Source organism: Coregonus clupeaformis, chromosome 13, assembly GCF_020615455.1.
Source record: "Coregonus clupeaformis isolate EN_2021a chromosome 13, ASM2061545v1, whole genome shotgun sequence".
Taxonomy (NCBI): domain Eukaryota; kingdom Metazoa; phylum Chordata; class Actinopteri; order Salmoniformes; family Salmonidae; genus Coregonus; species Coregonus clupeaformis.
In genome coordinates, this window is record NC_059204.1 from 26,561,182 (window position 1) to 26,588,438 (window position 27,257).

Consider the following 27,257-nt stretch of genomic DNA (forward strand, 5'->3'; position numbering starts at 1 on the left):
CTCTAACCAATTGTACTATTATGTGTGTTTTTCCGCGTTATTTGTAATTTATTTTGTACATAATGTTTCTGCCATCGTCTCTTATAACCAAAAAGAGCTTCTGGATATCAGGACAGCGATTACTCACCTCGTATTGGACGAAGATTTTTTCTTCAACGAGGCGGCCGCGAAGGATATCATACAGACACCCGACAAGGCCCAAATCTCCGTAATTCGCGTGAGGAAGAGACAGAGATATCGCGGACGAAGATCGGGGTGCCTTGTAAGGATCCGACGGCGAGCGAGTAAACTGCCTCTTCCATCAATCCTATTAGCCAACGTTCAATCTTTTGAAAATAAAGTGGACGATTTAAGATTACGGTTATCCTACCAACGGGACATTAAAAACTGTAATATCTTATGTTTCACGGAGTCGTGGCTGAACGACAACAATGATAACATTCAGCTAGCGGGCTATACGCTACATCGGCAGGACAGAACGGCCGACTCCGGTAAGACAAGGGGTGGCGGTTTGTGTATATTTGTAAACAACAGCTGGTGCACAAAATCAAATACTAAGGAAGTCTCTAGGTTTTGCTCGCCTGAGGTAGAGTATCTTATGATAAGCTGTAGACCACACTATTTACCAAGAGAGTTTTCATCTATATTTTTCATAGCTGTCTATTTACCACCACAAACCAATGCTGGCATTAAGATTGCACTGAATGAGTTGTACAAGACCATTAATCAACAGGAAAACGCTCATCCAGATGCAGCGCTCCTAGTGGCCGGGGACTTTAATGCAGGGAAACTTAAATCCGTTCTACCTAATTTCTACCAGCATGTTAAATGTGCAACCAGAGGGAAAAAAACTCTAGACCACCTTTACTCCACACACAGAGACGCATACAAAGCTCTCCCTCGCCCTCCATTTGGCAAATCTGACCATAACTCTATCTTCCTGATTCCTGCTTATAAGCAAAAACTAAAGCAGGAAGCACCAGTGACTCGGTTAATAAAAAAGTGGTCAGATGACGCAGATGCTAAGCTACAGGACTGTTTTGCTAGCACAGACTGGAACATGTTCCGGGATTCTTCAGACAGCATTGAGGAGTACACCACATCAGTCACTGGCTTCATCAATAAGTGCATCGATGATGTCGTCCCCACAGTGACCGTACGTACATACCCCAACCAGAAGCCATGGATTACAGGAAACATCCGCACTGAGCTAAAGGGTAGAGCTGCCGCTTTCAAGGAACGGGACTCTAACCCGGACGCTTATAAGAAATCCCGCAATGACCTCCGACGAACCATCAAACAGGCAAAGAGTCAATACAGGACTAAGATTGAATCATACTACACTGGCTCTGACGCTCGTCGGATGTGGCAGGGCTTGAAAACTATTACAGACTACAAAAGGGAAGCACAGCCGCGAGCTGCCCAGTGACACAAGCCTACCAGACGAGCTAAACCACTTCTATGCTCGCTTCGAGGCAAGCAACACTGAAGCATGCATGAGAGCACCAGCTGTTCCGGATGACTATGTGATCACGCTCTCCGTAGCCGATGTGAGTAAGACTTTTAAGCAGGTCAACATTCACAAGGCCGCAGGGCCAGACGGATTACCAGGACGTGTACTCCGAGCATGTGCTGACCAACTGGCAAGTGTCTTCACTGACATTTTCAACATGTCCCTGACTGAGTCTGTAATACCAACATGTTTCAAGCAGACCACCATAGTCCCCGTGCCCAAGGACTCTAAGATAACCTGCCTAAATGACTACCGACCCGTAGCACTGACGTCTGTAGCCATGAAGTGCTTTGAAAGGCTGGTCATGGCTCACATCAACAGCATTATCCCAGAAACCCTAGACCCACTCCAATTTGCATACCGCCCCAACAGATCCACAGATGATGCAATCTCTATCGCACTCCACACTGCCCTTTCCCACCTGGACAAGAGGAACACCTACGTGAGAATGCTATTCATTGACTACAGCTCAGCATTCAACACCATAGTGCCCTCTAAGCTCATCACTAAGCTAAGGATCCTGGGACTAAACACCTCCCTCTGCAACTGGATCCTGGACTTCCTGACGGGCCGCCCCCAGGTGGTAAGGGTAGGTAACAACACATCTGCCACACTGATCCTCAACACGGGGGCCCCTCAGGGGTGCGTGCTCAATCCCCTCCTGTACTCTGTTCACCCATGACTGCATGGCCAGGCACGACTCCAACACCATCATTAAGTTTGCCGACGACACAACAGTGGTAGGCCTGATCACCGACAACGATGAGACAGCCTATAGGGAGGAGGTCAGAGATCTGGCCGTGTGGTGCCAGGACAACAACCTCTCCCTCAACGTGACCAAGACAAAGGAGATGATTGTGGACTACAGGAAAAAAAAGAGGACTGAGCACGCCCCCATTCTCATCGACGGGGCTGTAGTGGAACAGGTTGAGAGCTTCAAGTTCCTTGGTGTCCACATCACCAACAAACTATCATGGTCCAAACACACCAAGACAGTCGTGAAGAGGGCACGACAAAGCCTATTCCCCCTCAGGAGACTAAAAAGATTTGGCATGGGTCCTCAGATCCTCAAAAAATTCTACAGCTGCACCATCGAGAGCATCCTGACTGGTTGCATCACCGCCTGGTATGGCAACTGCTTGGCCTCTGACCGCAAGGCACTACAGAGGGTAGTGCGTACGGCCCAGTACATCACTGGGGCAAAGCTCCCTGCCATTCAGGACCTCTATACCAGGCGGTGTCAGAGGAAGGCCCTCAAAATTGTCAAAGACTCCAGCCACCCTAGTCATAGACTGTTCTCTCTGCTACCGCACGGGCAAGCGGTACCGGAGTGCCAAGTCTAGGTCCAAAAGACTTCTCAACAGCTTCTACCCCCAAGCCATAAGACTCCTGAACAGCTAATCATGGCTACCCGGACTATTTGCACTGCCCCCCCACCCCATCCTTTTTACGCTGCTGCTACTCTGTTAAGTATTTATGCATAGTCACTTTAACTCTACCCACATGTACATATTACCTCAACTACCTCAACTAGCCGGTGCCCCCGCACATTGACTCTGCAACGGTACCCCCCTGTATATATAGCCTCCCTACTGTCACTTTATTTGACTTCTGCTCTTTTTTTTCTCAACACTTTTTTTTGTTGTTGTTTTATTCTTACTTTTTTTGTTTAAAATAAATGCACTGTTGGTTAAGGGCTGTAAGTAAGCATTTCACTGTAATGTCTGCACCTGTTGTATTCGGCACATGTGACCAATAAAATTTGATTTGATTTGATTTGATTTGATTCTAGATGATTCTGTGCTTCCAACTTTGTGGCAACAGTTTGGGGAAGACCCTTTCCTGTTTCAGCATGACAATGCCCCCGTGCACAAAGGTCCATACAGAAATGGTTTGTCGAGATCAGTGTGGAAGAACTTGACTGGCCTGCACAGAGCCCTGACCTAAACACCATCAAACACCTTTGGGATGAATTGGAACGCCGACTGCGTGCCCAACATTAGTGCCGACCTCACTAATGCTCTTGTAGCTGAATGGAAGCAAGTCCCCGCAGCAATGTTCCAACATCTAGTGGAAAGCTTTCCCAGAAGAGTGGAGGCTGTTATCCTCTGTAGCTCAATTGGTAGAGCATGGCGCTTGTAACGCCAGGGTAGTGGGTTCGATCCCCGGGACCACCCATACGTAAAAATTTATGCACACATGACTGTAAGTCGCTTTGGATAAAAGCGTCTGCTAAATGGCATATTATTATAGCAGCAAAAGGGGAACCAACTCCATATTAATGCCCATGATTTTGGAATGAGATGTTCGACGAACGCAGGTGTCCACATACTTTTGGCCATACTTTTAGTGTACCTAGGATGAGCCTTCAGTTAGCGGGAGGATAAGCCAAACATAAGAGAAAATGACAAGCAGAAATGTTATCAGAGATGAGACAAACAGACGGGCAGTGATGCCAGATATTAGGTTGAATTGGAAAGAAAACTCACGTTCTCGCAGTCTCATCAGTATGGAGTACTCTCCACGGCACATGGTCCTGTGACAAATACATATAACTTATAGCATCAAATCAACAACAATCTTAGTTGTTGTCTAAAAAACAAATCACAACAAAATGTATGTTTTAACATCATATAAGTGATTGTGTCTTAGTGTCTATGCAGCAAACCAAAATTGGTTCTGTGAAAGTTCCTAGAACATTCGTTAGGTCTCGGCAATGTTATCATAACGCAGAACTGATGACTATAGAATGTTTGTATAAAACATTCGCCTGATGTTGCAAGAACGTTCCTAGAACACATTTAATCTGTTCTTTAAAAAGGTTCCCAGAATGTTTCATTAGGTTTTGGGAACAGTCTGGTAAAAACATTGTGGGGACATCACAAAATATATGTTACCAAAACACAAAAACGTTCCAGTTGTGCGGTTGATTCTACAATGTTTATTTTAGGGTGCAAAAAGCATTCACCTGATGTTGCAAGAACATTCCTAGAACACATTTCATCTGTTCTTTAAAAGGTTCCCAGAATGTTTCTTTAGGTTGTGGGAACATTGTGGGAATATGACAAGAGATAGGTTCCCAAAACACTAAAACTGTCCAGTTGTGCTGACATTCAGATAATGTTTGTATCAGGGTGCACAAAACATTCCTCTGTTGTTGCAAGAATGTTGACAGAACAGCCGTTCTGAGTTCTTTAAAAGGTTCCCAGAACGTTTAATTAGGTTGTGGGAACAGTGTGGGTACATTACAAGAGATACATTCCCAAAACACAAAATATGCTCAGTTGTGAGGACCTTCATACAATGTTTAAATTAGGTTGCACAGGAAATTCCTAGAATGTTCTAAGAATGTTGACAGAACACCTGGACTAAGTTCTTAAAGTTTTAATTAAGTTATGGGAGTTGTCTGGGATGTTGCACAGAACATTCCCACAATGTTCCAAAATGTTCTACAATTTCCAAATAAGTATGTTTTTATGACATTCATATCATATTTATTTTAGGTTAAAAAAAATATTTCATTGATGTTCATGCAATATACATTTTACCTCTTGGAGGTCCTCAGGACATTTCAAGAACATTTAGAAAATGTTATATTTAAGTTTTACCTAATATTACCACATCACTCAGCATACAAATGTGTAGCTCCTTAAAGCATAAGAAAACCGATTGGATTACATCCCCATTATGTTTCTCTCCAGATGTAATGGCAATTCGCATTTGAGAGCTGTACTGTAGGTGATATAGAGACACATGAGATTTTATTTTTCATTCATAGGACATTTGAACATTATTTAATCATTCAAACACAACCATATTTTTAGCATGATAAAAAAATCCCCATACAAATCTGTCAGTTTAAGCTAGAGATATGTTTTTTTGCATTGGATGCATCTCAATCCACCACATCCGCCTATGTCGCACTTCCGCATCTGCGGTGAATGGTGACAGAGCTACAGTGGTGTTTGTCAGACCATGAGACATCGCGAAAGTCGCTCTTCTCACAAAATCGTCTGTAGCGTCCGAACAGTTATTACCCCTTTATGGAAAGATTAGACTCTCACGAACACGTCGGTTGTTTTGCTCTAGGACGCCCACATGCCTCACAAGACTCAACTAAAGGTCCCCCGGTACCAGTAGAAAACATTTATGAAAGCATATATTGAGACTGTTTAGTGCCAAATATAAGTGGTTAAATACATGTAAAAATACAGTGAGGGAAAAAAGTGAAATGCTTTGAAAGGCTCACATCAACACCAACATTCCAGACACCCTGGACCCACTTCAATTCACATACCATCCCAACTGATCCACAGTCTACGCAATCGTGAACACAGTCGTGAACAGGGCACGAAAACACCTCTTCCCCCTCAGGAGGCTGAAAAGATTAGTTCTACAGCTGCATCACCGCTTGGTATGGCAACTGCTTGGCATCCGACCGCAAGGCGCTACAGAGGGTAGTGCGTACGGCCCAGTACATCACTCGGGTCGAGCTCCCTGATATCCAGGACCTCTATACCAGGCGGTGTCAGAGGAAGGCCCTAAAGATTGTCAAAGACTCCAGCCACCCAAGTAATAGACTGTTCTCTCTGCTACTGCACGGCATTGATGCACCAAGTCCGGAACCAACAGGACCCTGGCTGCTAAATAGTTAGTTAAATAGTTACCCGGACTATCTGCATTGACCCTTTTTGCACAAATGTTTTCTTGACTCATCACATACGCTGCTGCTATTATATATTATCTATATGTACATATTTACCTCAATTACCTCGTAGCACTGCACATTGACTAAGTTATCCTTACTCATTGTGTATTTATCATTATTATTATTATTATTATTATTATTATTATGTTATTACTTTCCTATTATTTATTTTCTTTCTCTCTGCATTGTTACACCTGTTGTTTACGAAGCATGTGATGAATAAAATGTGATTTGATCTGCACATGTGGAGTTTGAACCTCACACTGAAATTGAGACTCAGATATACTCTACTAAAATAGATTTATAAATCCAGTCAGCATTGCAGAATTTAGACTAACTGTAAAAAAATAAAAATAAAATACAGTGTAAATATATACTGTTTCCCTTTAAGAAATGCACCCAATATAATTCCTAGATTGAGAGGCTTGATATTGCCCCTTCCAGTTTTATTCTTCATTATCTGAAAAGCAAAAGTGATCCTAGATCAACACTCTAAGTCTTGGATACCTTGTAAATATGGGCCCAGAAGCACACAGCATATACAGTGGGGAGAACAAGTACCTGGTCAAGACCTACAGGAAACGTATGATCTCTGTAATTGCAAACAAAGGTTTCTGTACCAAATATTAAGTTCTGCTTTTCTGATGTATCAAATACTTATGTCATGCAATAAAATGCAAATTAATTACTTAAAAATCATACAATGTGATTTTCTGGATTTTTGTTTTAGATTCCGTCTCTCACAGTTGAAGTGTACCTATGATAAAAATTACAGACCTCTACATGCTCTGTAAGTAGGAAAACCTGCAAAATCGGCAGTGTATCAAATACTTGTTCTCCCCACTGTAACAAGGATGGGTGAAGTGATGGTGAATAACCCAGTTACCAGTATTTCCCTGTCTAAGAAGGCTCAAAAGGAAGCATGGAATTCCTGATTGCCATGGCTATATACTGAAAAAAATAATTTTGAAGAGAACTTCCCTGGTGGCGGAGAGGATAAAAGACCTGCCTTGGGAATCAAACATGTGCAGATTGTCAACATATAAAGTGTAAAACATATGGTTGTTAGTATGACTGAATGCTGTTCAAATGTCCTATGAATGAAATAATTTTTTTTGTCTATCACCATGTAGTGGTCCTACAATCAGTAGCTGTGCGTGGGTAAAATCACTGGGAAGCCAAGCCCCCCCCCCCCCAAAAAAGCCATATTACAACCTATGTGTTGTGATAATTGCGTTGTTTGCTCTATAACCTGTTAATTCATATGCCTTGCAACCGTGACCTCAAGGCCTAGACAATAAGAAGACACTGTGGCAGAATTCAACCACACCTTTGTTTTAACACAAAACCTCACTGGGGCCAAGCTTCCTGCCATCCAGGACCTATATACTAGGCGGTGTCAGATGAAGGCCCAAAAAATTGTCAAAGACTCCAGTCACCCAAGTCATAGACTGTTCTCTCTGCTATCGCACGGAAGCGGTACCGGAGCGCCAAGTCTAGGACCAAAAGACTCCTTAACAACTTCTACCCCCAAGCCTTAAGACTGCTGAACAATTAAACAAATGCCCACCCGGACTATTTACATTGACACCCCCCACCCCCTTCATTTGTTTTTACACTGCTGCTACTCACTGTTTATTATCAATGCATAGTCACTTTACCCCTACCTACATGTACAAATTACCTAGACTAACCTGTACCCTTGCACATTGACTTGGTACCGGTACCCCGTGTATAGCCTCGTTGTTATTTTGTGTAACTTTGTATTATTTTTTACCTTCCTTTATTTAGTAAATATTTTCTTAACTCTTTCTTGAACTGCATTGTTGGTTAAGGGCTTGTAAGTAAGCATTTCACGGTAAGGTCTACACCTGTTGTATTCGGCGCATGTGACAAATAAAATTTGATTTGATTTGAAAGGGCCAATTTTAGCTAGCTGGCTAGCTAGCCACCGGAGGACAACAACACAATGAAATGCAACAATTCAAGTTTTTCTGTCAATGACGTATGCTCTCAATGGGGTTTGACAGGAGTGACGGCAAATCCAAGCTGGCTTCCCTTTATACTTTTTTGGTGCGCCAGGACCGTTCACAGTTGAGCTCGCTCAGTTTAGCTCAACGCTGATTGGCTCATTTTCTTAGACGTTTTTTGTCATGGGAGGCCAGATGCTCGCTGGCTTCCCTTGCCTTCAACGCTACAGGTGGCAACAATGTCATACTTGTTTGGACCAGACAGCATCAGATAGATGGTCTACACAGAGAAACAGAGGGGCGCTGCTTCGCTGGCTTGGACGCTTTCTCTTGTGAGATACATTCAGCCTCTTGCAAATTTAAGGAAAATTATGAAACACAGATAGACGGAAGATAAATGTTTTTTTCTTGGTGAATTTTTTTGGGAAGCCTGGCTTCCCTTGGCATCCATGAATACACACCACTGCCTACAATACAGTCCTCAAATGCGAATTGCCATAAAATCTGGAGAGAAACATAATGGGGATGTATTCCAATCTGCTTTAAGTAGCAACACATTTGTATGCTGAGAATGCTGTGGTAATATTAGGTAAACCTTTAAAATATAATTTTCTAAATGTTCTTGAAATGTTCTGAGGACCTCCAAGACAAGGTAAAATGTATATTGTGTGAACAATACAATATTATGTTAAACCTTAAACAAATATGCTATGAACGTCTTAAAAATTGACATTTGGAAATTGTGGAACATTGTGGAACATTGTGGGAATGTTCTGTGCAACCTTCGTGAAAATCAAATGAATATTCTTGCAACATCCCAGACAACTTAATGACATTTTCTGGGAACCTTCAAAGAACTTAGACCAGGTGTTCTGTCAACATTCTTACAACATTAAGGGAATGTCCTGTGCACCCTAAAATAAACATTGTATAATCATCCGCACAACTGGACAGTTTTTTGTGTTTTGGGAACATATCTTTTGTGATGTCCCCACAATGTTCGCACCAGACTGTTCCCACAACCTAATGAAACATTCTGGTAACCTTGTATGTGTGCCATCACCCTCTGAATGGCACACATACACAATCCATGTCTCAATTGTCTCAAGGCTTAAAAATCCTTCTTTAATCTGTCTCCTCCCCGTCATCTACACTGATTGAAGTGGATTTAACAAGTAACAGCAATAAGGGATCATAGCTTTCACCTGGATTCACCTGGCCAGTCTGTCATGGAAAGAGCAGGTGTTCCTAATGTTTTGTACACTCAGTGTATAATCTTCAGCACAACTGGACAGTTTTTGTCTAATGAGAACATTTGCCGCAACCTAACGAATGTTCCGGGAACATTTTGGTTTGCTGGGAAAACATGACTGGTACATTGTGTTATTACATTACCTGGAAACCTAATGACAACTTTTAGGGAATGTTCTGTGGTGGTTGTTACGGATGTTGTGATAAAACCCTAACTAGAACTTGGGAATCTTAGCTAATGTTCGGGGAATGTTCCCAGTTTGCTGGGTACAGTGTGTGTGTGCGTGCATGTGTGTGAAGGCCCATAAGGGAGGGTTCTGACCTGTAAGTGAAGTGTAGTATAGCTTGGATGGCATTCCCACCCCCCTCACGGATGTCTCCTTCAAACCCAGGCAGCAGGGGCACCACCACAAACACCCTGTACTTCTTCTGCTCACTGCGGAACAGCAAGAGAGTTAGGGAATGGGGTAGCAGAGGAGAGAGAGTTATATAGAGAGAAACTATTGTCAACAATGTTTTTGTAACATAAACAATATTGAATCATGATAATTTAACTTGACTTATCGATACAGATAATCAACTGACAAACATGTATAAAACATGTATAAACCAGTCCAGTAATATCATGTTATACAGTAAACCAAGCTGTGTGTTGACAGATTAAACACAGAGAGACATGGTGGTAGAACCACACCTGTGTGCACGTAGGATCCTCTTCACGATCGCGTCACCAATGCCATTGTGCACATTCTTCCCGTCAGCACAGCTGATGAAGAACTGGTTCTGAGAGCAGAGAGGTAGAGAGAGGGACAGATGGAATCTCTGTCAGAGCCATGTATATATGGCTCTGGTCTCTGTATGATGCTGTGGGGTGTGATGGGTAGGGAGCTGGACTTGTGACCACAAAGGGACATTGCTGTTAAAGCATTCAGACTTCAAGCTGCTCACATAGAACAGCAAATACAGCCCACATGACAATGTTAGAGGGATAGGAATAAGCAGGGATACAGGGGATTGGGAAATAAAGCAGGATCTTTAACGCAAACGCTGGGAGAAAATCCTTATCTTTCTAACCCTTGTGTCCCATTAATAAACAACCATTTCCAGTTAAAAACAAAGATATGGAAACAATGCATATTTAAAAACAAACACCTCATTGAACTATTAATCTCATTTGAAAATCTATACTATAACCCATATAACCCATGCATTCAATTGGACTTCAAAACAATAGGATAATGTGGACTGTGGAGGCACATGAGGACTGCCGTTATCTCAACCTTGAGCTACAAGTTGACTTCAGTACAGAGACACAGTCACAAGACAGCATCGGGGAGGCCAGGGCACTGAATACTGGCTGGCTAACAAAAAAAACAACCTTGACCCCTGGTTGATTTCAATGTTTTTCAGCAAGCAAACAGGTAGAGAAGATGGATATGGCATAGAAGTAGTGTGGTTATGAGTCTAGTAAATGGGTGCAATGAAATAATGTGTATTTAATGTATGTAATGTGCTGGCAGCAGAATTACCTCGATGTAGATGTAGTGTTCGCTGTTTTCGATGGTATGGATGTAGGCATTGAGGATAGAGCTTTCACAAGTTCCGGCTGACCAGCGATCCACAGAACGCAACACCTGAGAGAAATAATGAAAATCATTGAACAATTGGTCGTAAAAAAATAGGCATTTCTCTGTGAGCTTGTATGTGTCTGGGTGGGTTTGTTCCCTCTTATGTGTGAGCATGTGTACCTGCACAGAGGCCTTCGCAGAGCCAGGCACAGTGAATGGCAGTGCGTCAACAGTACTGTGAGACTTGGGCAGAAGGCAGGGGAAGAACTTGCCTCGGATGTTCTTGTACTTAAAGTTCTGCAGGCAGACAAAGCAAAGACAATAAGAGCCAGATGTATATCTCAGCTGGCGCTAAGGAGGCACAAGTGTCAAACGCACGTTAGTTTGCAATTTCATCATTTAAAACTGCCGCACTGGCATTTTCCACCACTTACGCAAGTTTTGGCAATTTACCTGTCTAATATCAGCTCACTTGCGCTGAGGTGGGAGGGGTGGCTATATTTGAGGTGTGTCCTTAAAGACAAGCTAAATATTACAATTTCATGCAGCACTAAAGGGAGGTTTTAAGACCCACCATAAACAGGTCTTAAAGGTAATGCAGTTGGTAATGGCATGGATTTTGAGAGCGGAAGCGTAGCCTATCCAGCCGTGTCACACAATGCCCATGGAATCAGAGATGTGCCTTTTGTGCCGGTGAATCTCATATTTAGAAACATAAAAAAATTACTGGTTTCCCCCCATTTTGTAGACTTAGCCTATTTAAAACAAAAACTAAATTTTGGGGTGGATTTGACTGGAATGATTCACTCTCTTTTTAAGCCTTATCAATGGTGAATTTAATTTTGCTAATTGACAACGTTTGGCATGTCTTTTTATTTTTATTTTTTTAGTCATTTAGCAGACGCTCTTATCCAGAGTGACTTACAGGAGCAATTAGGGTTAAGTGCCTTGCTCAAGAGCACATCGACAGATTTTTCACCTAGTCGGCTCGGGGATTAACCACTAAACTACCTGCCGCCCAGGTAGACATGGCAGACATAATGCAATTAGAAGGCCTAGCTAGCCCCTATATCAGTGTGAATCAGTGATGTGCAGTCAGGGTAGGCAGTGCTTACCCTGTGATAATCTAATAAAAAAGCTGCTATGAAAAGCCAAATAAAATGTATGCACTCAATAACTGTAAGTCGCTCTGGATAAGAGTGTCTGCTAAATGACTAAAATCTAAAACGTAAATGTAATTGTTATCTAACGTTATCTACTGTTTTTTCTCAATGATTCTAGTGTTTTTTATGCTCCCCCCCAAAAAAAAAATTGCCTAAAACTGCATCAAAACCTAATGCCTTTCTTTCCATCCATTGAAATCCATGACGCGCGCGGCCTTTCCTTACTCCAGTCACTGTTAATGGACAGGGTCAACATAGGCGTCGCTGATTTGCCTAGCTTGAAGTAGCTTCATTCGTTGCATTGAGACAATTTCATATTTTGCGCATGCGTACTGCCTAAACATGTTGTGTGGGTAATGCCTGGAGTCTACATAATCTGGCGCTCGCATCCCTTGAACTAAACAAAACTAGCTAGTTATCAAAATCAACCTGTGTAAAAAAGGCCCTTCCTTTCCTTACTCTGGCTCCGCCCGCTCTAGTTTAGAGTGTTTTTAGTCGTCGACAGAAGATGTAAGTTTGGCTGCCGACCGAGTTCACAGTGTTTATTTTAGAAGTGTTGTGCGTGCATCCGGAATTAATATCACAAATCATTCAGATTACCATACATAAAGAACTACCTACAATGGAAGTAGCTGTGTCCGCGTGCGTGTTTGGTGGTGACAATTAAGACAGTAATGGGCCTCAACATCATGTTTTAACTGGACAGCACTATAGTGGGCAGAACCAAAAACCAATCAGCGTTAAGTACCAGCGGGTGAGGGCATTCACAGCCGACCTCTCAGATGAGCTCCGGCTAGCTGTTTTTTTTACAACCTGACAAATGGACATTACTATACTGCACCTTAAACAATTTTCCAAGTTGGAATAATGTAACGAGCTGTTTGGAGGTTTCGAAAAGTGGAACGTCAACTATAATGAAAGACCAGACAGAGGCAACATACAACACGTGACTTTATTCATGACAGGCAGGCAAACAGTGAGTACTGGACTGTCCACTTGACTGAAAGGGCAATATCAATTAATACTTTTTTTACCCAGACTTTTACACATCTTGGACATTTACTTTGTGGATGTAGTGGGAATGGGTCTTCTCCTACCACTTAATGTGGGCCGAGCCTTGGCTTCTACAAGATGGATGCTATTAACTACACTACAACCATTCTACATGCGTGGCTGCATGGGGGCGCACTCACGCGGGAGAATTCTGCTCTCCGACTGGCTGGAAGCCCTAATCATGGAGCTGCCTGTGTGCTGCGTGGGAGAACTGTGCTATCAGCTACTGTTTGTGTGTGTATTACTTTTTGTGTCAGTGTGAAAATGGAACTGAAGGAGGCCTCCCACACGGCCGTGGGCCTGCTGTGTGCATGCAAAATAAAATAATGGACATGGGGTTCTGCTGTGACTTCTACAACGCTGTCACGAGTGGTTCACCAGACGAATTGACTTTTCCTTTGCAATTTGCGGGTTATGCTACAGTTGAATCATGAGAATATACAACATCCCTTTGGATGCATTTTATTTGCTTTGCTTTATCTTGGCCAGGTCGCAGTTGTAAATGAGAACTTGTTCTCAACTGGCCTACCTGGTTAAATAAAGGTGAAAAAAATACAAATAAAATATCAAGCTAGAATTACATTTTGAACTGCATTTTTCAGTCATTTCGATTGTTGATATATAATAAAAGGTTCTAACACTTCTATATGTGTGTGTGTTTGCGAGCGCCGCACATTGGAAGAATTGTAAATCCATTGTGAAAGGCTATGGAGTTTGCGTTGCGAATTATTCGGATGAAATCTGTCCATATATTGGTATTTTAGTGCCACCTATCAGTTGTAACTGTGGATGCTACATCGGCCTATGGCTGAGCTGAGTTGAGCAGTGTGTCATTTTGTAAGATGATATGAAATATGCCGTCAACGGAGGCTATCGCATGTGTATCTTGGCTACATTGGTATTTACATTTGGTGAAAATTGTTTGTCAGTTTCAGTTAATAGCCTATGTCACTCTGGTTGTTGGAGCTATCTGTTGTATGGTGAACTTGGGCTTCATCAAGGTTTATTTGTGAGTAAATCTGGCTTTGATCATTAACAGTGCTCACCCAGCCACTGACCTCGCCGCACGTTACTGGTTCAAATGTTATGTTTAACAATATATTTCCATATTGAAGCCATGCAATTGACCCTTCGCTAAGCCCTGCCCCATAATTTTGAGCAACCAATCGCAGCGCTCCAATGGATAGCAACATCTCAAACAAGCGCGCGTCTAAAACGATCATCATGCTTGATTGAGCACAACCGCGCTGTATACATGTGCATTTGTTTCCTCAGCTACAGTTTGAGTTGTATCTTGTCTGACAGTAAAATATTGCTAGCTTTTACCGTAGCTTGGACTATGGATTAGCTAGCTAGCTAGTGTTGCAAAAGCCCATTGCTTGCATTGTAAGGTAGCAGCGTGACAATTTGCCAAAAATGTGGTGCTGGTTTTGAACTGATGTACGTTAGCAAAGACAGTACAGTATGAAGATAGGTTAAAACTGCTTCTCCAATAGAAATCCCCGATCACACTTGTAGGCAATGTCATGGCGAAGTTGGCTAACTATGCTCATGTGTAGAAACACGTCATCGGGTCTAGCGCCGAAGTGCTCATGTGCAGGCCGTGAAGTCGAAGGCACCCTAACGAAAAAAGATTGCACTCAGAGTGCAATATAACTGCAGTATGCAGCAAATACTGCGTCCAAAATAAGTTTTTTTTACTGCAGTAATTTTGCAGTGTCACTGCAGTGGTCTAAGGCAGTGCTAGCTGTGCCACTAGAGATCCTGGTTCGAATCCAGGCTCTGTCGTAGCCGGCCGCGACCGGGAGACCCATGGGTCGGCGCACAATTGGCCCAGCGTCGTCCAGGGTAGGGGAGGGAATAGCCGGCAGGGATGTAGAGCATGGCGTTTGCAACGCTAGGGTTGTGGGTTCGATTCCCACGGGGGGCCAGTATGAAAAAGAAAAAAGAATGTATGCACTCACTAACTGTAAGTCGTTCTGGATAAGAGCGTCTGCTAAATGACTAAAATGTAAAAGTAAAATGTCCTAAAGCAGACCATTGCCTCGTTTTGTATCGCATTCCAATGATAAAACTGGAGGGGACAAAAATGTATAAAAACCGTCTCCCGAGTGGCGCAGCCGTCTAAGGCACTGTGGTAGAGGCGTCACTACAGACCCGGGTTCGATCCCAGGCTGTGTCGCAGCCGGCCGAGACCGGGAGACCCATGAGGCGGCACACAATTGGCCCAGCGTCGTCCGGGTTAGGGGAGGGTTTGGCTGGCCGGAATGTCCTTGTCCCATCACTCTCTAGCGACTCCTTGTGGCGGGCCGGGCGCATGCACGCTGACTTCGTTCGCCAGTTGTATGGTGTTTCCTCCGACACATTGGTGCGGCTGGCTTCCAGGTTAAGCGAGCAGTGTGTCAAGAAGCAGTGCGGCTTGGCAGGGTCGTGTTTCGGAGGACGCATGGCTCTCGACCTTCGCCTCTCCCAAGTCAGTATGGGAGTTGCAGCGATGGGACAAGACTAACTACCAATTGGATATCACGAAAAGGGGGTAAAAAGTACTAAAAAACTGTTTTTGCTTTGGTATTGTGTGTAGATTGATGAGGGGAAAAAAACAATTTAAGACATTTTAGAATAAGGCTGTAACATAACAAAATGTGGAAAAAGTCAAGGGGTCTGAATACTTTCCAAATGCACTGTACATCCAAGTAAAGTCATGAAAGAAAGATCCTTAGGAACCTCTGACCTTGGCAAAGTTCCAGCGCTGGATGAAGTGGCGGGCCACATCCCTGGCAGCTTTGCCATGGAGTGCAGCAGATAAGTCACGCCACGGCATACGGGGCACCTCAGTGCGGTCAATGTTGTCTGGGGACACAAAGGACTAAATGTAAGAATGAGCCCTCATGTGTGTGTTGTGTGTACATGTACGTGTGTGTTAGTGAGTGCGGGAGTAGCGGGTGTATACTGTACCTTCGAATGGGCGGTCCAGTTGGACCCAGTCCTTCCTGATGAAGTTGCTGTAGTCCTTGCCAAGCCACAACTGGGTGTTGTTTTTCAGGTCCACAGGGTTGACTTCCTCTGGCTCTGTAGGCTTTGGATCCTGGGCCAAGTCTGACCCATCCACCTGGTCACCTGAATCAACTGCCTAGGGGGCAGAGTAGGACAGTCTGGTAATGAAGTCACTGCTCAACACCAGGTAACACTATGAACTATGGATTATCAGAACAACACCGGAGAAAGAGAAAGATTAATCTTGACTTTGTCTTGAGGTGTCTCACTTCTGGCTCAGCCAGTGGAGCTTTTGGCGCTTCTTCAGATATGTGATTGGTTGTCTCCATGGGAACCGTATCAGTCAACCGGTACTGGCTGTCATCCCACCTCCCGAAGGCCAAGTCCAAGCCTCCCACAAAGGCCACTGATTGGTCGATGGCCACCATCTTCTCATGATGGGCCCACAGAAACACCACCGCGGACATGTGGTTGGGGTGTCGCATCACCTGTTGGAGCGATGTCAGGGAAGCTAAGGACACAAATCTAATAAAGTTTTGAATTTAAATTAAAGACCTAGTTTAACACTAGTATTGAAAGCATGAGGATGTGTATGATTTCTCTGTTTAGTGTGACACTGCGCTACAGTGTTATGACTAAGAGCCAGCTATGTGGATTGGTTTATCAGGTGTAAAGCACCACCTGATTGCACAGCAGAGATTGGAGCGTCTCAGACAGACCTTGATGTTGGGGTGCATGTCCATCAGTGTCCTTTTGCTGTGGCCACTGTTGATGCCCAGCGCCATTTCTACCTCCTTGTACAGGAGCACACACACTTTGACACCTTGTTCCTGCACAGAGAAAAGAAAGTTTTGAGAATGACACAAATACTAATTTTCAAAAAATCTGCTGCCTCAGTTTTGATGATGGCAATTTGCATACAGTGGGGAAAAAAGTATTTAGTCAGCCACCAATTGTGCAAGTTCTCCCACTTAAAAAGATGAGAGAGGCCTGTAATTTTCATCATAGGTACACGTCAACTATGACAGACAAAATGAGAAAAAATAATCCAGAAAATCACATTGTAGGATTTTTTATGAATTTATTTGCAAATTATGGTGGAAAATAAGTATTTGGTCACCTACAAACAAGCAAGATTTCTGGCTCTCACAGACCTGTAACTTCTTCTTTAAGAGGCTCCTCTGTCCTCCACTCGTTACCTGTATTAATGGCACCTGTTTGAACTTGTTATCAGTATAAAAGACACCTGTCCACAACCTCAAACAGTCACACTCCAAACTCCACTATGGCCAAGACCAAAGAGCTGTCAAAGGACACCAGAAACAAAATTGTAGACCTGCACCAGGCTGGGAAGACTGAATCTGCAATAGGTAAGCAGCTTGGTTTGAAGAAATCAACTGTGGGAGCAATTATTAGGAAATGGAAGACATACAAGACCACTGATAATCTCCCTCGATCTGGGGCTCCACGCAAGATCTCACCCCGTGGGGTCAAAATGATCACAAGAACGGTGAGCAAAAATCCCAGAACCACACGGGGGGACCTAGTGAATGACCTGCAGAGAGCTGGGACCAAAGTAACAAAGCCTACCATCAGTAACACACTATGCCGCCAGGGACTCAAATCCTGCAGTGCCAGACGTGGCCCCCTGCTTAAGCCAGTACATGTCCAGGCCCGTCTGAAGTTTGCTAGAGTGCATTTGGATGATCCAGAAGAGGATTGGGAGAATGTCATATGGTCAGATGAAACCAAAATAGAACTTTTTGGTAAAAACTCAACTCGTCGTGTTTGGAGGACAAAGAATGCTGAGTTGCATCCAAAGAACACCATACCTACTGTGAAGCATGGGGGGTGGAAACATCATGCTTTGGGGCTGTTTTTCTGCAAAGGGACCAGGACGACTGATCCGTGTAAAGGAAAGAATGAATGGGGCCATGTATCGTGAGATTTTGAGTGAAAACCTCCTTCCATCAGCAAGGGCATTGAAGATGAAACGTGGCTGGGTCTTTCAGCATGACAATGATCCCAAACACACCGCCCGGGCAACGAAGGAGTGGCTTCGTAAGAAGCATTTCAAGGTCCTGGAGTGGCCTAGCCAGTCTCCAGATCTCAACCCCATAGAAAATCTTTGGAGGGAGTTGAAAGTCTGTGTTGCCCAACGACAGCCCCAAAACATCACTGCTCTAGAGGAGATCTGCATGGAGGAATGGGCCAAAATACCAGCAACAGTGTGTGAAAACCTAATGAAGACTTACAGAAAACGTTTGACTTGTGTCATTGCCAACAAAGGGTATATAACAAAGTATTGAGAAACTTTTGTTATTGACCAAATACTTATTTTCCACCATAATTTGCAAATAAATTCATTAAAAATCCTACAATGTGATTTTCTGGATATTTGTTTCTCATTTTGTCTGTCATAGTTGACGTGTACCTATGATGAAAATTACAGGCCTCTTTTTAAGTGGGAGAACTTGCACAATTGGTGGCTGACTAAATACTTTTTTCCCCCACTGTATACTCCAGAATGTCATGAAGAGTGATCAGATGAATTGCAATTAATTGCAAAGTCCCTCTTTGCCATGAAAATGAACTTAATCCCCAAAAAACATTTCCACTGCATTTCAGCCCTGCCACAAAAGGACCAGCTGCCATCATGTCAGTGATTCTCTCGTTAACACAGGTGAGAGTGTTGACGAGGCCAAGGTTGGAGAACACTCTGTCATGCTGATTGAGTTAGAATAACAGACTGGAAGCTTTAAAAGGAGGGTGGTGCTTGAAATCGTTGTTCTTCCTCTGTTAACCATGGTTACCTGCAAGGAAACACGTGCCGTCATCATTGCTTTGCACAAAAAGGACTTCACAGGCAAGGATATTGCTGCTAGTAAGATTGCACCTAAAATCAACCATTTATCGGATCATCAAGAACTTCAAGACGAGATGTTCAATTGTTGTGAAGAAGGCGTCAGGGTGCCCAAGAAAGTCCAGCAAGCACCAGGACCGTCTCCTAAAGTTGATTCAACTGCGGGATCGGGGCACCACCAGTGCAGAGCTTGCACAGGAATGGGAGCAGGCAGGTGTGAGTGCATCTGCACGCACAGTGAGGCGAATACTTTTGGAGGATGGCCTGGTGTCAAGAAGGGCAGCAAAGAAGCCACTTCTCTCCAGGAAAAACATCAGGGACAGACTGATATTCTGCAAAAGGTACAGGGATTGGACTGCTGAGGACTGGGGTAAAGTCATTTTCTCTGATGAATCCCCTTTCCGATTGTTTGGGGCATCCGGAAAACACCTTGTCCGGAGAAGACAAGGTGTCATGCCAACAGTAAAGCATCCTGAGACCATTCATGTGTGAGGTTGCTTCTCAGCCAAGGGAGTGGGCTCACTCACAATTTTGCCTAAGAACACAGCCATGAATAAAGAATGGTACCAACACATCCTCCGAGAGCAACTTCTCCCAACCATCCAAGAACAGTTTGGTGACGACCAATGCCTTTTCCAGCATGATGGAGCACCTTGCCATAAGGCAAAAGTGATAACTAAGTGGCTCGGGGAACAAAACATTGAAATGTTGGGTCCACGGCCAGGAAATTCCCCAGACCTTAATCCCATTGAGAACTTGTGGTCGATCCTCAAGAGGCGGGTGGACAAACAAAAACCCACAAATTCTGACAAACTCCAAGCATTGATTATGCAAGAATTGGCTGCCATCAGTCAGGATGTGGCCCAGAAGTTAATTGACAGCATGCCAGGGCAGATTGCAGAGGTCTTGAAAAAGAAGGGTCAACACTGCAAATATTGACTCTTTGCATAAACTTAATGTAATTGTCAATAAAAGCCTTTGACACTTATGGAATGCTTGTAATTATACTTCAGTATACCATAGTAACATCTGACAAAAATATATCATAACACTGAAGCAGCGAACTTTGTGAAGACCAATACTTGTGTCATTCTCAAAACTTTTGACCACAACTGTACACAGAAGGTAGTCTGGCTGATACCAAAGTCCTCCTGACTTCAGAGTCTGGAAAGGCTGTTTTGATGTTGTCGGCATGCGTTGATAATGAAGGGGGCTGTGCTTTTACTGGTTGGGTCTCCTCAGTGTCTTTCTCACTCAAACACACACAGGCACAGCCACACACATCCCCAGAGCGCCGCCCCCTTCCATTACAACCTCAACCCCCCAGGAAAAAATTACATTCGAGAGAACCAATCAATGCATCCGCTTAATTTCTAGGCGAAGATTGCATTAACAAACAGCCTCCTTTTCAGACCAGTGGGTCACAGCTGTGTGGTCACGAGGTTCACGTTAGCCAGTCTACACAAAAGGTGGGAAGGATGCGGAAAGGAGGGATTAACCTTCAGTGCTTTCAGAGGAGAGGAGGGAGGAGAGGTAAAAGGGAGACTAAAGACATGTTGACAGGAGAAAGTTGGGAAGTAGATTCGTACTGCTTTGCGATTGAGGATCTGGTCCAGGCGCCAGTATGTGTCTGTAGCTGGCCTCTTCAGGAAAACCTCTGGGCTGAGCCTGGGAGGGAGGGTGGGAAAGACATATTCACCATGCAATGTTAACCATGTACATATTTACACTGTGTCCTGCTGTTTACAGACTAATTAGAAACAAACCTAATACATGTTGGAAACAGTGATCTCCGTTGATATTGATATTGGGAGAGTGAAATCAAATATTTGTTTTGTTTGCTGTATGCTCTAATTTAGCTAACGGCAGAGCAGAGCCATTTTCTACAGTATATGGCTCTGGATAACCACTCTATAAATTATGGAGAGCACTGTGCTTACATCAGTACACGTGTTGGAACACACAGTAGGCTTACTAGCCATAGAGATATACTGTATAATAATAGAATGTTCAATTCTATTTCTATGGTGCTAGCTCTGCTACTCACCACCAGTCTGTGATGAAGATCTCCTCCTTGGCCTGCTCCAGAGCATCAGCCAGGTCTGCAAAGTAGCCACTTCCATTTACATACCTTTAATATGACCAATTCATAAACAGAGACATTACATTTAAGTTAAGGGTGCACAAAGCTATGGGTGTATACAGCAGGTACACATACCACATTATCATCATCTAATTGGAAGCAACATCTGACCATTTAGTGAGTGTGTTCTCCCGTGGAGGGGCAAAGCCCCCGAAGCGTTGGACCTGGAGGAATTCACAGGGCTCAGCCAGCCTGTTGATCTCATGGCTCCACCAGCGAGCCTGTCTGTAGCTGTTACACTTGATGACCAGATCCCTTCACACACACAACTATTTTTTATAAGTCTAAAATGAGGCTACATAGCCTACAAGGATAGACCATTACATTCAAAATGTTAATAAAACATCTGTTTTATGAGTGCGCTGCATAAAAAAGACACACCGGTAGTTTACACACGTTTCACACTGGTTTTAATGTCTATGGTTTCATTCATGTAGCTTGTTGTTATTGTCAGTCAATCAAAGCGGCACTACATTCAGAGGCTCCATATGTAGCAAGTGAAGTGGGAGATTTCTAACCAATACAAAATGGAATTACATTTATGTAATTAAGTTGGCTAAATGAGAAGGGGTAGGCTATAATGATCAACCAACAGGTAGGCTGTTGTTTCATATGAATGGAGTTGTTGTAGACATTGGATGGGGAGCGCAGCAAAATAGCCTCAATTAGCCTTGCTACTTTAGCTAGCTAGCTGGCTAGCTTTTTTACAACAATTTGATGTAGTCAAGACAGACACTACCAGATGGTCTGATAGATAAGTTTGTCTAACTAGCGCAAGTCAGTTTAGCTATTTTCTCTCTCTCTCTCCCTCCGTGCACAGTGCACCCACTCCATCTCGAGTCGCGTGAGCAAGTCTCCATTGAAGTAAAACATTTATTATTATTATTTGTATTTCGACTATCCCAAAAAATATCATGACATTATTTGAATACTGTAGCTCAGTTGGTAGAGCATGGCGCTTGCAACGCCAGGGTTGTGGGTTCGATTCCCACAGGGGGCCAGTATGAAAATGTATGCACTCACTAACTGTAAGTCGCTCTGAATAAGAGCGTCTGCTAAATGACTAAAAATGTTTTTTTAAAATATAATAATTCAAATACCCATCCCTAGAACACACATACACACAAGGTTAGGGCCCTGTGTAGCTCAGTTGGTAGAGCATGGCGCTTGCAATGCCAGGGTTGTGGGTTCGATTCCCACGGGGGTCCAGTATGAAGAAAAAAAAATGTATGCACTCACTAACTGTAAGTCGCTCTGGATAAGAGTGTCTGCTAAAATGACTAAAATGTAAATGTAAGGTTACACAGCGAGACAATACTTGCCCGCACAAATACACAAACAGCTAGGGATTGACTCATAAATAAACAGTTAGGAATACAAATGTATATTTGAGGGTACATTTTTATGAATGTCTGCCGACAAGTAATCATATTTTGGACAGCACTATGGACTTACCTAGTGAAGTTCTGAATGCAAACCCCATATTTGGTGTCAGTGTGTGCACGACCCACTTGAACTTTGAACTCCGGGTCAAAGACCAGTACGAAGCAGACGACCCCGTTTTCCCGGTTCATATAGAGCAGGAAGGAGTCCTTGACCACCAGCCAGCGCTTTGACCAGCGGAAGCAGAACTGGTGATGACCAATACAGTTCAGCCCCTGGATACGGTGACCTCCTGATCTTTTGAAGATGGAACCCTCCCTGAAACAAAATGGCATCACTTACATGGACATAGAATCAGTCACATTAAAATATACTGAATAACACTCACAGTCTCATATATCATCACACACTCTCATAGACTATTAATAGTGCTTACAGGCCTTTGGGTCCAAGCTCACTGACAAAGGAGAGAGCACTGACATCAAGGAATTCCAGCTGGAATCAGAACAAGATAGACAGTGATGATAGCACATCCTGACACTGAATGGTATTTGGTGTGTGTGTGTGTGTGAGTGTGTGTGTGCACGTGTCATCTTCACTCACCATGCCGTGATAGTTCTTACAAAAGGAATTCTCCAGAAGCCCGTTTAGGTATTCCTCAAGGTATTTCTATAACAGAGAGATCAGAAATCAGAATTGACTGGACTTGACACCCCTGGCCTACATGATCAAATGTCAACAAATCAAATGGTCACCCCTAAAAAAAAAAATAATAATAATAATAATAATAATAATAATAATAAAAAATAAAAAGGGTCAGATAGACAGAAGAACCCCTGATAATGAATTTTAAAAAGTCACACAAGATTGATCCCTCATGTTTTTTGTGTGGAGGGCATTATCTAGAACTAAGTAGATGTACGGGCATGTGCCTTTATGTGAGACTAAGTGATGTATGGGTCTCTGTCTGCATGTGTACCATGGTGTTTATCAGTGTCTGTCTTTCTGTATACAGTACGTGTGGGTCCATGGTTGTAAGAGTGATACCGGTTTGCTGGAAGTTCGTCTCATCCTCTCAGTCCCGTGTAGACTTGGCATCTCCTCTGTCATAGCCCTCAGCTGCGCTCTCTGGGCTGCAAATCTAAAAATAGATATTTGAATATTCTAAACATTTTACTGCTTAAACTCGTACCGAAATCACAACAGGCATTCACTCTGATTTGAAGTGCATCCCCTCTAAACAAATTACTCTCGGCACAGATAATGGGTTGATTTGAGCTCTGATTGGTGCTCTGAGTCTGACCTTCCCAGAGGCAGGAAGTGGGCCATCATCTTGTGCTTGTAGAGATCACGGTGCAGCTCCTGGAAGTGCTTGTACTTCCTTTTGACCGTCCAGGTGAACTTGCCATGGGTCAGCTTCACAGTGTACAGAGTGCACACACGGACCTGGAAGAGAAAACATGTCATAGACTTGTGTAGCCTACACATAATGTAAACACACGCTCATGTGGAAAGGTGCAGGTGTGCATATAATATACAGACACACAAATAAACACTATGTACATACAGTATACTGTACACACACACACCTTGGAGCGTGTGGTGTATCTCTCGGTGCTGTCCACTCTGCAGATGACTGGAGTCCCAGGCAGTAACACAGGCACACCTGCCTCCTTCACATCCAGCAGATGATGGACCACCAGGAAGGGACGACCTTCCTCTGTGGGGGGGGTCACATGACACAGGCAAACTATCACAGAATAATTCAATACCACTACTGAAATCTCTTATCATTCTAACGTGATGTAAAGGTATTTGGATGGAAGGAATAAAAACATTATAGGCTACATCAACAACTAGGGTCTGTGTCCTAACCTCCTTCCCTCATGAGGCCATCCAACTCTTCCTTGCTCAGCTCATAGTCTTCTGTGATGAAGCGCTTTGTCTTTTGGGCCTCCGCCGCTCTCCCATCTGGACATGAAGGGGTATTGCAGCATGCTGCTGCTGGACTGGCCATGGTGCTCTATCCCTTTCATCACACAGAAAATTTTTACTAAATATGAATCACAGTCCATCACCATAATCTTTCAAACATCTAGCTATAGTCTCCCCCCCAAAAAAAATATATACATAAAATAATCTAGCTGAATTTACTGTATTACATAGAAAATACTTGACAATAGTGGGACTGTACAACACAATAACAGAGTCATTCAGACTAATTGCAGACCTGTGTCAATAAGGCCGAGAACAATTTTTCAGACACGTTATGTATGAAGTACAGTACATTAAAGGACACCTAACACAGATGACGATAAATAGTGGGGAGAACTGATCTATGAACTAGGAGAGACTGGGACTTCACGTGTGTCTAAATATAATCCTGGGACCTCTCAAGTGCCTCAGACACGGCAGTGAACCAGATAGATCACACCCATCACACAACACCACAATATCTGAAGAGGAACAAATGACATGATAACAGCTTCAAAAAGCACAATCATGTGTTGGTGGTGTTTACCTGCTTTTATCATCAGCGGTGTGATACATAAGAAGTCTGGGAGGGAGCACACACAATGAGAGAGAAGGGTGTGTGCAAATGCGTGTGGGAAGAGGGATCTGATTGGCTGAGTAGATTTGTTTCCTGGGCAACCAAGTTCAAGGTGAAACAAAATCGAGAGAGAGAGAGAGATGCATTGACAAAATGTGCATCACTGTCTCCACGTCTCTTACTATGAAGAGTATCAGCCAAGCTCTGACAGTGTTGTGCAGAGCAACAGAGGTCTTGGTACTGTATCTACATTGTCTTTGCTCGAATGCAGAACAGATGCTAGTAAGCTGTACAAGTCTCACCATAGGGACAGTCACTAGGGGACTCTGCAGTGTTTCCTAATTCCCAGTGTAAATCTATACCCACTGCTGAGTTTGTGCTGTAGGATGATTCTGAGTCATGGTTAAAGAAACATTAGTTGTTTTCATTTGGTAGGAAACATTTCTGAAAACTGTGGGTGGGTCAACATACCAAAACATGAGGGGAGAAATGTTATTAGGTGTGCACACTGGACACTGCACAGCAAATTACAATCCCAAAGTTAACTTTATTGCTTTCTCTAGGTATCATCTTGTCAATTATAACTAAATGACAATAGCAGAACAAAAAACATTTAGAGCATAATGAAACCCAAAAAGCATTTAAATCCATGGATTTCTGCCAATTTGGTGGCTCCATAATTACTGTAAAACAACCTCCCATGTAATCAAAATCTAAAATCAGCCAGATATTTGCTTAAATGTATTACATCATAATCAACATTATCTAAAAATGTCTACTGTCTAGCCAGTCAGTCATTCAAATGACAAAATGATAGGCCTATTGCCTACTATAGATTTCTCCACTGAAGCCATCATTCTTTGCACCTAGCCTATGGCGGAACAACTTGGATGACGTTGACCACAAATGTTAAACCCTCAGAAGTTTTGGCGAGAAAGCTGCACTGCTCTGTCAATAGAACTCAGTGCTTATTATTGGATGTATTAGGTTACGAAATCAGACTTTTTCGATATAATATGATATGTTAGAGAAAGACTCCACTGAAAGATTCATAACATGAATGTTTTGGTAAAATGTATTTAATAACATAAGGAAGTGTAATGTCATCACTAAAGCATGTTTTCACCGACTCTGGGCAGAGTGGGTGGACACCGTATATGATGTTACAAATTACAATTCGTATGATATGTTACGAATTTGCAATATGTATGATATGTTAAGAATTCCAATTTGTTGATGCTAATGTTAGCTAGGTGGTTAACGTTAGCTAGCCTAGGGGTTAGTTTTAGTGGTTAAAGTTAGGAGTTAGGTTAAAGGGTTAAGATTAGCTAACATGCTAAGCAGTTGCAAAGTAGCTCAAAATTAGTTGCAAAGCTGCTAATTACTGAAAATACAAATGTTTTTAGCAACCTTTGGGTTGCTAGACGTTCATGTTATACGCCCACCCATCCAACCTCCTTTTCGTTTTTGCCTTAAGGAAAACTTATGTTAGATGCGTCCTCACCCTGAAAGTAGTCTATGGGCCAAGAGAAAGTGGATTGCATGGTTCAGTTCTTTAAACAGCCACTACAAACTTCAGCTAACCTTAGCCACCACAAGCTAACAATCAATGGAAGCGAGCATGTTTTTTAAATGTATGTCCAAAACACCTGAAATCAATTCAAATCAACTCCATATTTGGTTTGATATTACTTAATTGGCGATTTGGCCATCATTTTTTTGTAACAAAAACATACTCACATGCCCCCATCACTTCAATTGATTGTTAGCTTGTGGTGGCTAATGTTAGCTGAAGTTTGTAGTGGCTGTTTAAAGAAAGCTGAACCATGGATTACAGTTTATACTGGCCCATAGACTACTTTTAGGGTGAGGAACCATCTAACATCAAGTTGTAAAATAGTGAATTACTGCTTTAAGTAACCTTTGGTCTTATGTAACCATACCAAACATAACATATCATACTGATTTGAGTGTACCATAATTTTTCGTTGACTATGTTACGTCTAGTCTATGATACCAGGCTGGCAAACGAAGGAGCAGACAGAGTTGGCAATGTGAGACTATAATAAAGTATCCCTTTGAAATGTCGCATAGGCC

The 27,257-nt window shown here is 43.0% G+C and overlaps 1 protein-coding gene across 2 annotated transcripts in view; it reads right to left on the reverse strand.

The window, feature by feature from the left end:
• LOC121579832 (phospholipase D2-like) overlaps window positions 1-27,257 on the reverse strand; it is a 38,891-nt gene that overhangs the window by 10,910 nt on the left and 724 nt on the right. For both annotated transcript variants that reach the window (XM_041894756.2, XM_041894757.2), the window contains exons 2-20: window positions 24,485-24,638; window positions 24,199-24,329; window positions 23,913-24,055; window positions 23,657-23,750; window positions 23,213-23,278; window positions 23,046-23,104; window positions 22,682-22,927; window positions 21,338-21,481; window positions 21,131-21,214; window positions 20,673-20,751; window positions 16,940-17,050; window positions 16,490-16,708; window positions 16,182-16,356; window positions 15,958-16,076; window positions 11,191-11,307; window positions 10,972-11,076; window positions 10,137-10,225; window positions 9,765-9,878; window positions 4,003-4,049 (exon numbers count right to left, since the gene is read on the reverse strand). In XM_041894756.2, coding sequence (XP_041750690.2) covers window positions 4,003-4,049; window positions 9,765-9,878; window positions 10,137-10,225; window positions 10,972-11,076; window positions 11,191-11,307; window positions 15,958-16,076; window positions 16,182-16,356; window positions 16,490-16,708; window positions 16,940-17,050; window positions 20,673-20,751; window positions 21,131-21,214; window positions 21,338-21,481; window positions 22,682-22,927; window positions 23,046-23,104; window positions 23,213-23,278; window positions 23,657-23,750; window positions 23,913-24,055; window positions 24,199-24,329; window positions 24,485-24,626 — 2,284 coding nt within the window. In that variant the 5' untranslated portion in view covers window positions 24,627-24,638. The remainder of the gene's footprint in view (window positions 1-4,002; window positions 4,050-9,764; window positions 9,879-10,136; window positions 10,226-10,971; window positions 11,077-11,190; window positions 11,308-15,957; window positions 16,077-16,181; window positions 16,357-16,489; window positions 16,709-16,939; window positions 17,051-20,672; window positions 20,752-21,130; window positions 21,215-21,337; window positions 21,482-22,681; window positions 22,928-23,045; window positions 23,105-23,212; window positions 23,279-23,656; window positions 23,751-23,912; window positions 24,056-24,198; window positions 24,330-24,484; window positions 24,639-27,257) is intronic.